General features: G+C 40.0%; 1 protein-coding gene across 2 annotated transcripts in view; it reads left to right on the top strand.

Moving 5' to 3' along the window:
* Positions 1 to 992: 992 nt before the first annotated feature.
* The window catches only part of SPIDR (scaffold protein involved in DNA repair), a 202,150-nt gene continuing 190,948 nt past the window's right edge, over positions 993 to 12,194 (top strand). For both annotated transcript variants that reach the window (XM_061995488.1, XM_061995487.1), the window contains exons 1-4: positions 993 to 1,130; positions 8,460 to 8,615; positions 9,595 to 9,673; positions 10,564 to 10,743. In XM_061995488.1, the coding sequence (XP_061851472.1) occupies positions 1,116 to 1,130; positions 8,460 to 8,615; positions 9,595 to 9,673; positions 10,564 to 10,743 (430 nt within the window). In that variant the 5' untranslated portion in view covers positions 993 to 1,115. The remainder of the gene's footprint in view (positions 1,131 to 8,459; positions 8,616 to 9,594; positions 9,674 to 10,563; positions 10,744 to 12,194) is intronic.

Here is a 12,194-nt window from a genome sequence, read left to right on the forward strand (position 1 = left end):
GTTTAACAATAAAAATGCAGATATACAGTACCCTCTAACAAAATGTAAGTGCTTTATAAAGTCTAATTAAGGTATGAGATAAATTTATCTAATTTTATAAAGATTGTTTATCATTCTCAACTCTGTTTAACAGCAGCACTTACAGCCTAAGTGACCTTCTTAGGAACATATAAAAAGCAAGAAAAAAATAACCTATCTGTCCCTTTTATGCCAGTGTTTCCACTATCAGAAAAGCACTTTCAAGGGTCATTTTCCCTTCAGTTAGTTGCAGTTATCATTTTATGGAAGAGAAGGTCCATTCAAAGCAGTTTCAATTCAAAGTCCCTACATCCTGGAACTGACATTATCCATTTTGCCTGTAACCTTATATTACCAGCTGACTTGTTGTTTAGGGAGTTAAAAACCTCGATGGCTTAAAAGCAAAATCATTTTAATAAAATTTCATGTGTTTAGTCGTTACCCGGGTATCTAGCCAGTGTTTACATCCCAGTGATTTTTTCCCTCGTGGTGCCAAAAAGCATCAGTCTTTTGATAGTTACTTCTGGGTGAACTTGGGTATCGTAAAGGATGTGGAGGAAAAACAGAGGCTCGGTCATAAGCTCTCCACACCGTACAGTTAAGAAACCAGAGCTGCCAACTTGGCCAGTGGCCAGGGCAAAGGCACAGGTGACCTAGGCCGTAGCACTCCCAGGTCGAAGGGAGCCGGAGGGGCGAGTCGCCGGTTATGGCGTTTCCCGCCGAGAAATGGCCCACAGCTCCCGCAGCCCTGCCGAGCCCACCGGCGTCTGGGTCCGAAGGAGCTGGACAAGGACGGCACAAAGGCAGGACAGCAGCGCCCCCACTCCCGCCAACCCACAACCGCCCTCCAACGGCTCCGCAGAGCGCACGCGCACCTCCCCCGCCGCCTCGGGAACCTCCGCCCTCCCCGCCACGCCACGCGCGGCCCGCCACACCCGCCCAATCAGCAGCCTCGGCTGCCGCGGCGCCAAAGCTGGAAAGGGCGGGGGTGTGGCCGCCGGCTCAGGAAGGGGGAGCGGGCCGGGGGTTCCCCTTTGCCCCGCCCCCGGGGCTCCCCCGCCACGTGACAGGGGACGTGGCCGCCGTGTCAGGGGGCGATGCCCAGTAGGAAGGTACCTGCGTGTGCGCGGGCGGGGAGGGGGGCCGCTCCGGGTGGCCGGGAGAGGAGGGGGGCCGCTGGGATCGGGTCGGGCCGGGCCGGTCGCGGGCTACTGCCGGCGCGGTCTGCCCCCACGGCTGAGGGCGGCTCCCGGGGCCCCGGTGCAGGGGCGGATGGTGGCGGTGGTGACGGCGGCGCGGAGCAGCCCTCTCAGACCCAAGCCCCCACCTCGGGCTGGCGCCAGCTCCCCACTAGAACGGGGGGAGGCAGTGCAAGAAACTCGGCCGGCTCCCCAAAGGGTAGGTGGTCCCTGATCGGGCAGGCAGGGGCTGCCGAGCCGAGCTGAGCCTGCGGGCGAGCGCCACACGGGAAGCGGCCTTGCGGGGCCCGTTGTCGGGCTCTGCCCGCGCCCGCGGCTCCGCTGGCTGCCAGAGGAGCAGGCTCCGTTCCGGCTTGTGCTGAGGCACGACTGATCTGTTGGCAGTCCGCCTCATTGCGGCAGGGTCAGGAAGACGGACGAGTACTTCCCAGCTTTCGTGGTGTTCTCGATTGCGCAACGTTGACCTTTTCTTCATCTTTATAGAGTGGGAGCACAGCTGTACCGAGGGAAAGTGTAATTCGGCCTTTTTGTTAGATGACTGTCGGAGAAAACGTGCAGGGAAAGTAAAATTATGCCAGACTTGACATCCTTTCGAGTAGCTTAGTGTCTTTAAGGATGAGTGGGAGTACAGTGAGGAGAAGTGCCCCATGTGTTCTTTTGATCTCCTCACGTTGGTAATTTGGTGCATTTTATAACACTTTCAGGATAGTTATTAGGATGCCGTCTCTGATTTCCAGTGCTTATGCTAATATTGAGGTACTGCTGAAAGACAGACTATAAATGTTCTTTGCTATAAAAACACAAAGTTGAAATGATAGATCTGGATTCTGAAGCATTTTTTTTTCCACGTAGTGTACAGATGAAATGGTGTGACTGTTCGACACCGATTTTCAAATATAACCTCATTTAAAGCAAATCTTTATGGAAGAAAAAGTCAACAACTGGCTTGAAATAACCTATTATACTTCATTTAAATTACCCCGTGGTACTGATACTATACATATTTTTTTCTGAAAGTTCTTGACTAGCAAAAAGCTGCACACTTTAGCTACCAAAGTTTAACCAGCTCTTGATGCAATGTGATGACAGCTTTTGATAATAATAGTTTCTTTTGCAACAAAGATGTTGCTTCTCATTACAATATCAACGAAAACTGTACTGGTAAAGGTAAAAGACATCAGTCCTCTCGACTTGCTGACTAGTAATTAAACCACTTAAAAAACCAAACCAACCTGATACAATATCAGTATGGTATGTTTTTGTTATGTATCCTAAACATTTTTGTTAATTTAATTGTGCGAGAGCTTTTCTAAAATAGTTCTGGTTTAACCATTTTGGTAGAGTGGAGTTTTCTGTCTAACTGCTTGGCACAAGTTATTAATACACATACTTTTTCAATAGTATTCTTATTCCATGAGAATTTGGGGTTTTTCCCTCTGTGTAAGTATATACTAATTTATACTCTCACTTAAATACCATGTATAGGCTAAAAAAGTCTTGATGTTGAAATGGTAGTATTATATACACTATATATATTTGTGTCAGTCAATTTCATTAAGTCAGTTTCATTAAGCTTTTCATTAAGAGTAGTAAAAATCATGATCACAAGACAGATTTTAAATACTGGTTTCACATATCAATATCAATAAACATTTTTTAATATTTCTTCTATTTTTTTTTTCCCCCAAACATGCTGACAGTGTGGAAGGAGGTAGGTTGGGTCATTGTGACTGTGTTCATACAGTTTAGGTTTTTTTCCAAAATGATTACAGTGTGATGAAGTCCTTCCTCAGGATCATATGTAGTCTTGCAAGTTGTTTTTGGAAAATATGTATACTGGTTTTCATTGGAATAAAGAAATAATCTTGGCTTGAAAAAAAAGCCCACAGATTGTAGTTTTAATTTTGCAACCTTTTTTTGAATTCTTTTTAAACTTGAGAGTTTAAAATGCAAGGGTGTTTTAATAGTAAACTAGAACCTCTCTATTCAGGTACTAAAAACAGTAATTACACTTTCAGGAGATCAGTAATGTGAATACTGAGTTCTGCTGAAAATGAGATGCCTGTTGTCTAATTCAGTTTTGTGCCATCTTAAGCCCAAGACTCCTTTCTTTTAGCTAGTACATTTATGTGAAGGCTGTGAGGACAAAGGCAAAAGATGAGGGTGACTGTTGGTTGGTGTTCGATATTTCTGTTAACTTCTATGCGATTGTTCCCTTCAAAAGTTGGAGTTTCTTTTTAGAAACACAAAAAATCTCTAGAAATTAGAGCTGTGGTTTTCAGCACTTTATTTTTTGTCCTGCTTTTAGGGAAGAATGCAGTAATTGTATTTGAATATTTTTGGGTGATACTTAAGTGACATGACTACTGGACTTGCATGTCAGTAGCAGGAGTTCCTGTAGTGAAACATTCTATTATTATTTTTGTCCTTCAGCTGACATTCCTTTTTGTGTTAGAGAAGGTGAAATGTCAAAGAAGTGCCACTATGTATTGGGCCGTGTTTTCCTAGGGGTTCATTCTGTGTTTTTTGGAGCAGCTCCATAAAAGTAGGATTGGCTGGAGTGTAAAGGACTGTGTATTGGATAGTCTTTGAATATACAGTCACAATGACTTCATACAGGGTACTTCTGGGTAACAGGTATTTCACATAAGTAACAACATAGATTGGTTGAGTGGAGATGTTCTAGATAGAACCATATATTTAAAAGTCAAATCCACCTCCCAACCCCATACTTTTGGTAATCTGTTGCATAATTGCTGTGTATCTTTATTGAATTTTCAGAGTGTGTCTCCCATTTCCTCATGCCAACACCTACATGGGCCGACTTACCTTTATCTCACTGGAAGTAACTAAAGAAGTAATGGGGAAAGATAGCACACAGTGCCTTTTGCTTGGAGGGCTTGATCCTAAGCCCACTGGAGTGGGCAGCAGGAGTAATTTAAAATTTTTTCACTCCTCTAGAAGAAACTGCTCCAGACACAAAATGCAATCCTTCCGTGAACAGAGCCAACAGACAATTTCTACATGAGGTAGCCATCCTGGCCTGCCTTTTTTTAACTCCAGATTTCAGAGGTCATATTTTGTCTTCAGATGCACTATGCAATTCACAAAATTCCTTGCCTGACTCTTTTGTTTTGTAATAAATCTTAATTTTTAGAAGGTAGGCCAAGTCTATATGTTCTGCTTCTTTTGAGCTTGATGCAGTGATACAGGGTTTTTTTAATACCAATGTCTTGCTTCTAGATACTTCCTGCACAACATTAATAAATTACACAATATATTTTTGTATGCCCCATCTTCATGTCAGAGATAAAATATGGTGATTAACCTTGTGACTGAAGATTAAGAGAACTCACTGTTGCTGCATTTCTTTGGGAACTATGTGGCCTTCAGATTAGCTTCATTATAAATATTTATTCCTGAGAAACAAATTCCTTAAAATATTTGCTTCTCTATTGCCTTGAAGCAGGTTGGAGTGGAAGCAAAGAGCCTTTAAAGCTTTTTATTTCTTCATGCCAGCTGACACACTCCTGCGGGCAGAGGTCCTTGGACACCGGACATCTGTGCCAGGGTGTGGGGTGCAACAACCTCCGAGGCTCCACAGAAGAAGGCTGAGAATGCCCTCCCCTGCACAGGCACCAACCCACCGTGCCAGAAAGCAAAGAGCAAAACGGAGGTCCCACAGGGCTGTTCCCAGCTCCCTCACACCCACTCCCAGGCTTTCCCTGCTGCTGTAGGGCATTTGTAATTTGAAGCATGCAGACACTAACTGTGTGTGGAAAATGCCATCACTGTGTTTCTCTTCTACTCTGCATTGTAGTATTCGTACAGAGGGAATTCTCTGGTGTTGTGTCCTCCAAAATTTTTCTTCCTAACTGCATGTCTCAACCTTGTATCTACGTATGTGTGACATAGTATAGAGACTATGGCATACAATGTTCAAACTACGGGTTTTTAATATAAGGACTCTTGTGTGCTTTACATTTATATGTGCACATAAACTTTGTGCATGTTGAAATTATATGGTTTTTACAGGGCATATTTTTGTATTTTTTGAAGAAATATTTGCTATGAATATGTATACATGCACCCATACGTATATAAGCATGCATATAGTGCTACTATGACAAACTCCTTAACTGTCAATTGAAGCTGTAGGTCCACACAGCTGTGGACTCACAGATGTGTGAGTGTGAGTTCACATCAGGTGTTTACATTGAGAGATTTAAAGTGTCAAGGAGTTTGGGATGGGGAGAGTTGTCTTTAGGGCTTGTTTTTCAAATTTTTTTTTAAGGTGATGTAGGATGTGGGAAATGGTGGAAAGGTGTCTGCATTAAAAGGACAGAGCTGTAAGTCACTGCTGTCAATGTCAACAACTGTAAGTCCTTCTTTTTCTTGTCTCTTCAAATGGTACCTGCCAGAAATTTGCAGTAACTGAAGAATAACTTATGCGGAGGATATATTTCTTTACTTTTTTGTTCTGGGAGTTGAGGAACTGTTTACAGTTTTTGTGAGTGACTACAGTGGCTATGACTATAAATTTCTGTGTAGTGATAGCAGAACCTCTCGGGTTTTCCTGTATCCAGGGAGCAGGATGCATGGTGAGAAAAAAGAGATAATTAACCATAGCTATCAGCAGCACTGACATTTTTTCAGGTTGTAATTAAGCCAACGTGTTGTCAGCCAGCTGCTGGAATTGTCTCACTGGTCCTTGTATCCTTTCTTCTGCTGCTGTGCCAGCTGTAGATAAGTCGTGTTTCTTCTCAAAAGAAGTTTTCTGATCGTTTTATTCCGTGTCACTATGTCTGCAGTCTTGTGAGTGCTGAGTACTTGGGAAGAAGGGTGAGAGTGAACTGCAGTTGTTTCTGGTTTGTCATGAGACCAGTTGAACTGAGACTTTTCTGCAGTGCTGCTCTGAAAACCTGAGCAGCCTTGCCTTTATCCAGGCTAGCAGAGTGGAGGATTAGATAACGCTGTTGTGTTGTTAACATTCGTTAACTACTAAAACTCTATTTTTGCCTGTCATAGCCATGATTGTCTGATGCCTCTGAAGAGATATTCCCAGATGTTTAAAGGTCATTCCCAGATGTTTAAAAGTCACTCCCAGTGTCACTTCACATTACACTCGTAATCTAAAGCATAACCATCTGCACCATCTAAGCATAAAAACAGCTATTTTTTCTACTCATGTTAATCTTGTCAACTGTAAGGATACCTTTTCTATATGCCCCCTAACCTTCTTACCTAGCGAGAGGGAGATCACACGTAGCTTTCATCCTGCTCATTTTTATATGGCATTCCCTTCCGAAATCTTGACAGTTGTGCACCACTGGCCACACCTTGGCTGCCACATTCTGCTGTTCATACTCTGCTTCTTATGCTATTGTCTTTCTTCTCTTGGTATTCCACAGCACAGAGAAATAGAAGGATTCTATCTGTCAGGGAATTTAATGATTTTAAGAATAACATTAATGAGAAATGTAATAGAGAGTAATTCTCTAGTTCACTGATTATTAGTCTTCCTAACAAGAGAAATATACTATGAAGCCTAGTTTATATAACTCTATGCATGCAGTTTTGTGGCTTTTTCACTTGTTTGGAACTGTTTCTGCTTCTAATTGACTATCAAAAGCAGAGTATTGTAAAACCATGCACAAGTTGTACTGCTATTACTGGAACAGATACACATTCTTCTAAATGGGAGTGTCTCATTAAAGACATAAGCTTAGATGAACTGCATTTTACACTGTAAATTTTAATTTGCATCTTGCAAAATTATCTTGAAGCTACAAAAATGTTTCTATAAACAAGGCTTCCAGCATTGGCTAAGGTTTGAAAAAAAACCCAACACCAACAACCCAACAGACCCAAAAAAACCCCTATCCAAAGAAAACCCAAAACCAAAAAAGCAAACTGGACCTATGGTGTCATTTTGAGCCTTGGTGCACTGGTGGCTGTAGTGTTAACTCTGAGCCTGGCAGAAGCCATCCATTCTGAGGGGCATGGGAGTGAAGAGAACATTGTCAACTGGAGTGAGGCCTTGCTGTGACATTGGGTCTTGACATGTTTCAACTATTAGTATTTTCCCTATCCATGCTTTCCTCAGTGTGGAGATGAGTACTTACCAAGAGGATAACACAATGTAAAGGCTTGTGTCTAAGCTCACTGGAAACAGAGGCTTGGGCCAGCATCTTCACTGGAGTGAAAGCAGGATTTAAATTCTCTTTGTGTAATAATGTTAACCCTTGTTTAAACCCTATTAACCCTTGCCATAGCCTCCTTACTTGACATTATTTTCTAATTAAAGTGCTTTTGATTCTTTATTTAATTAGATTCAAGGTTGTATTCTCATTTATATATCACTGGGAGTAGTTATGGGGACAATTTGTCTTTGATGATAATGACTCTTGTAGTAGCTGCTTTGTGGTGTAAATGCCCTCAGTGGTTTTAGAAAAGGCTCTTAGTTTCAGAGGAAACTGGAAAACCACTTGTGTCACTCTGTCTTTGCACCATGCAAACAATTGGACTGTCTGACCAGAGGGCAGAAGCAAGATGCTCACTGTATGCTTTTGGAAAGTGCTTGTTCTATTCTTTTGAGCCTTAAAAATATTAAGAGGAAACAAGAAGAAAAAAATAATAAAAAAAAGAAAGATGTATTAAGGGAGATAGTATAGTCAACTTTTTGTAAGATAAGTTTCAGAGTGGGCTGTTTATCATGCTTAAGATCAATTTATATGTATAATTTAGTGTAGAATCTTAGATCACTTCAGATGTGATAGGAGACAATTCTCTCAGCTTCAGCTATTGTCAGACATTAAAATCTATTGCATGAACTTAGCACTAGATGCTAAATCAGCATCCTGTTTCGTGACTTATCTAATTGTCCAAATGACTTCCAGCATCCCCTCTAAGGGGAATACAACACTTTGTCCACCATTTCTGGGGAAATGTTCCTGTTTAGGATGATGTTTTCAACTTAGCTGGACAGCTAATGGGTACTACAAATGTAACTTGAATCAACAGAAAGTAGTGCATTTATTAAAAATTCCTTTTACCCATGACATTGGAGTTGTTATTGTATGGTGTTGCATAAAAACCAGTTTCAGGTGTTGAAGAATTTTCTTCCCCAACTCATTACAAGTTGCCATTTCTAAGTGTGGTGGTCTAGATCAAGTAAAGTTCACTTGTAACTAATTATGTATACTTCATGTTTTTACTGAGTTTGGGTTTTTTCCCTCATAGCGGAAGCGATTTTGGAATGCAGAATGCACACCTTTCCCAGATGAGACACCCTTACAGCTGAAAAAGTCAAATGTCACAACATCAGTGGCTGCTACTTCGATTTCCAATGCATGGCTTAGATGTGGGGATGGCTTTCAGAGCACTTCAGTGCTGGAGGTAAAATGCAGGCTTACTTAACAGTGTAAGAAAGAGATGCAAGCTGACAGTGAAACCAATTTCCATGCTTGACTGAATTATAGGATGTTGCCCTTTGTTGTGCTGTTTCCCTGTTAAGAGCATATTGTTGTAACTGTCAAAGTAGATAGAAATGGAAGGCAAGGTTATATCAGGGCATTGTCTTGTTAGTACGATTTTCTGAGCATATGTTAATACGTTATGTTGTAGATAGCACTTATCACTTGGAAAATTCCTGTAATGCACTGAGAGATGCAAAAGTAATTTGACATTTGGGATGGAGTACTGCATTTCCTAAAAACTATGGAATAAAAAGAATCCTGTTTGTATCTGAAGATTTTTTTGCTAGATTTAAAGTATACGTTTGCAATAATAAATTAGCTGTAGAAAATACCTCATTTTGATGACCCTACAGATGTGGATCTTGGTGCATGTGGTCTTTTGCATATATCAAATTATGCTTAACTTTGTGTGTGTGTGTTAGTCTTGTTGGTCATGAACAGAGATGTTCAGTCTCTGGGTGAGAAGTACTTTATGCCAAAAAATGTCTTCAACCATGTTGCTTTTCTGTTTCTTCTTCTAGTACTGAGCAGTCACAGTGTTGCATAGCTTGTGGGATTAAGAGACAAGGCCACTGAGTGCTTCTTTCTGTAACCTTTGAATAGGGCATATGCTTTATGAAGTGTGCTCTTCCTGCCCACTTCTGACATTTTAATGCTGAAAATACTGGCTCTTGTTCTTTGCAAGTTTGGAAGTGATTCCTTTGATAGTCACAGTAAGTTTGTAATTTGCAAGACAATGAAAATTCAGCTTTTTTGTTACTGTGCTCATGCTTTATTTATAGAAAAAATCATTTGAAATTGTGCTACTAAGTTGTGGTGAGTGAATAACAAGTTTTGTGTGTATTACTACATGTTAAAATTGTCTTTAATGTCTTTGTCTTCACCTCTTTTTAATGTAGTCCCTAAGATCTACTGATAAGAAATCAAAGATCAAGAAGCATCTTGGACCACGGTTAACATCTGCTGAAAGTGCAGCAGGTATATTGTAACTGTTTCATGGTAGCATTGTCAGAAGATTGTAGCTTTGTGTTACCCTCTTTCAAGGTGGAAGTTGGCTCAAAATGCTAGATGCTTTCTTATTCAGTTACTGTAATCAGAAGCTAATTTTGGGCAGAGACAGAGTTGTGATGCTCTTGTGATTGGGCTCCTCTATTCACCAGAAGTCTATTCAACACCTCTGTTCACCTTTGCAAAACCACGGGCACTTCAGCTATTGCTACTGAACAGCTGAAAGAAGCATCACTAATGCTGTATACAGTGAGTGTTCTAGCAGGGACAGGATATTTAAATTCTTCACATTTTTAAAGAGGAGGGAATGAAAAGCAATCCTTTGCTGTCTAGATATAAGGTGAAATTATTCTCCCGCTAGAGACAGACAAGCAAGGATGAGTGAGAATATATATTTCGTAAGTATAAATGGTAGATAGCACAGAATTTTGTCAGCTTCCTGCTTTCACAGTCTTCTATGCACCCCAGTCTGTTCAATATTGTGGATTTTTTTTTTTTAATCTCCAGGCATAATACAGAGGACAGTCTTTATTTAAACCACTTAGGATTTTAAAAGGGCACATGAGAGAAGTAGGACTGTGTGTAGCGGACTATATGTCAGACAGTCTTTACTTGTCCTCACTCTGCTGAAGGACAGAGTGATAGCCTTGTTGTGTAAAATGAAGTGCTAGCATTTATTGTGGAGAACCAAAAATAAAATTATGTATGAATGTATGAGAAATATATGTGAGTTAATGTTTCAGTATTACAGAATTGGTTTTTTTGCAGTTAAAAAATAATACAATTTAATTTCAAGAATTTAAAATTTAATACAATAGCACTTCTGTAACAATCTAACACTTTGCAATTCTTCTTAACAGGATCTGCTGCTGCTGAAAGCTCTAAGGAAGCTGAGGACATAATATGGACCTCTAGTGACAGTGATTTTTCAGATGAAAAAAATAAAACATTGATTCCAAGATTACAAAGCAAAAAAAGTCATGCTTCCGAAACAGAGGAATCACCTAATGATTTATTGTTAGATGACAGTAGCAGTGAAGGTAAGTTCAAGTGCAAGCAGATTTGTCACAAAATCTTCTGTCAGCTTCCAGTGCTGTAATGAAAAATCTTTGAGGTCATTCTGACAAAATGACAGTTAAATCAGTTTGTGAATTTTTTCATCGGTTTCATCAAAGCATGGAATAACCTGTTAGTATAAATTATGTACAAAAATTTTAAACCTTGGAGTAAAGGAGAGTAGTGGGGTAGGTTACACATCAAGTAAAGCACATCAGTTCATTTCAATATTATAATTTCATTATAATTTATTTGTACCATTTTCTTCTCAATGCTGGGGTACAAATACTGGAGTTGTGAACAGCTTGCTTTGCCCACTCTGTTCTACTGGTGATATTGCTAGCTGCGTCTCCTGACAGACTTTGCAGCTGCAGATAGCATCATGTTTGTGGCATTGAGTTTTCATTTTAGTACCCAGTATTCTTTGTTTCCCCAGTTACCTGCATTGTGTGAACAACCATGAGTTGTTTGTGAGACTCACCTTGTAATTCATGGAGCAGGAGATATCAGAAGGGAGAGAAATTGATTAAGTGTGTCTGAAGACAGAAAAATATTAAATTGCCTGTGTGCTCTATTAAATAAATGTTAATTTGGTTAATGTTTCATTTGCATTAGAACTTGTTAGGAAGTATTTTCAATGTGAAAAATAAATCATGTTAGCTTTGTAATATTTCATCTAGATCTGAAATATCACAGCTAGACTTCACATCCTGGATGTCTGGCAAAACGTTCAAACACCTCTGAGAGTTCAGCAAGTGTATGGACTGCTTTACTTTTTGTTTTGCGTGCATCTCTGATTTAAACATGCTCCTCAGATTTAAACAGAAATTCAAAATCTTCCTCCTTACATCTGTATTTTTGTCACTGACTTAACACTGTAATTGATGTGTCTGATCAACTTTTGTAATTATTTCCAATTTTACTTTCTTCTTTTTGAAAAAGGAAGGACTGTCCATTTTCTAGACTGCAATCTAATGCTCAGCAAGAATCTTAACTTGCCATTAATTTCATTCTATTGCACTTGTCTCCTGCAAGTATATCCTGCATGTTTTAATCTTTAATTCTCTTTAAGAGACATTTATTTTTACTCTTCTAAGATAGCAAAATTTTGTTTCTCCATATAAAGGACAAAATTCTGATGCATTATGTATCTGTTTCAGTATAATTTTGTATCTGCTAATGAAATTCAATAATTTCTCATTTTTCTTCTAAACCCTGAAATGTGTTGCAAGCAGCTATTGAAATCAGTGGGGAGTAAACCTTCAATTTTCATCTGTTTTTCAAGTAACCATCTTACTAATTACAGTATTGTACACGTATCTCCCTGTGCATATATAGGTACAATTGTAAGTATGGTGACAATAGCTGAAAAAAGTATTTTAAAATGTGACTTGCCGTTTCACGTGAAGTTCCACACGTGTTCAGAAACAAGAGT

The sequence above is a fragment of the Colius striatus genome, chromosome 4 (genome assembly GCF_028858725.1).
Source record: "Colius striatus isolate bColStr4 chromosome 4, bColStr4.1.hap1, whole genome shotgun sequence".
NCBI lineage: Eukaryota > Metazoa > Chordata > Aves > Coliiformes > Coliidae > Colius > Colius striatus.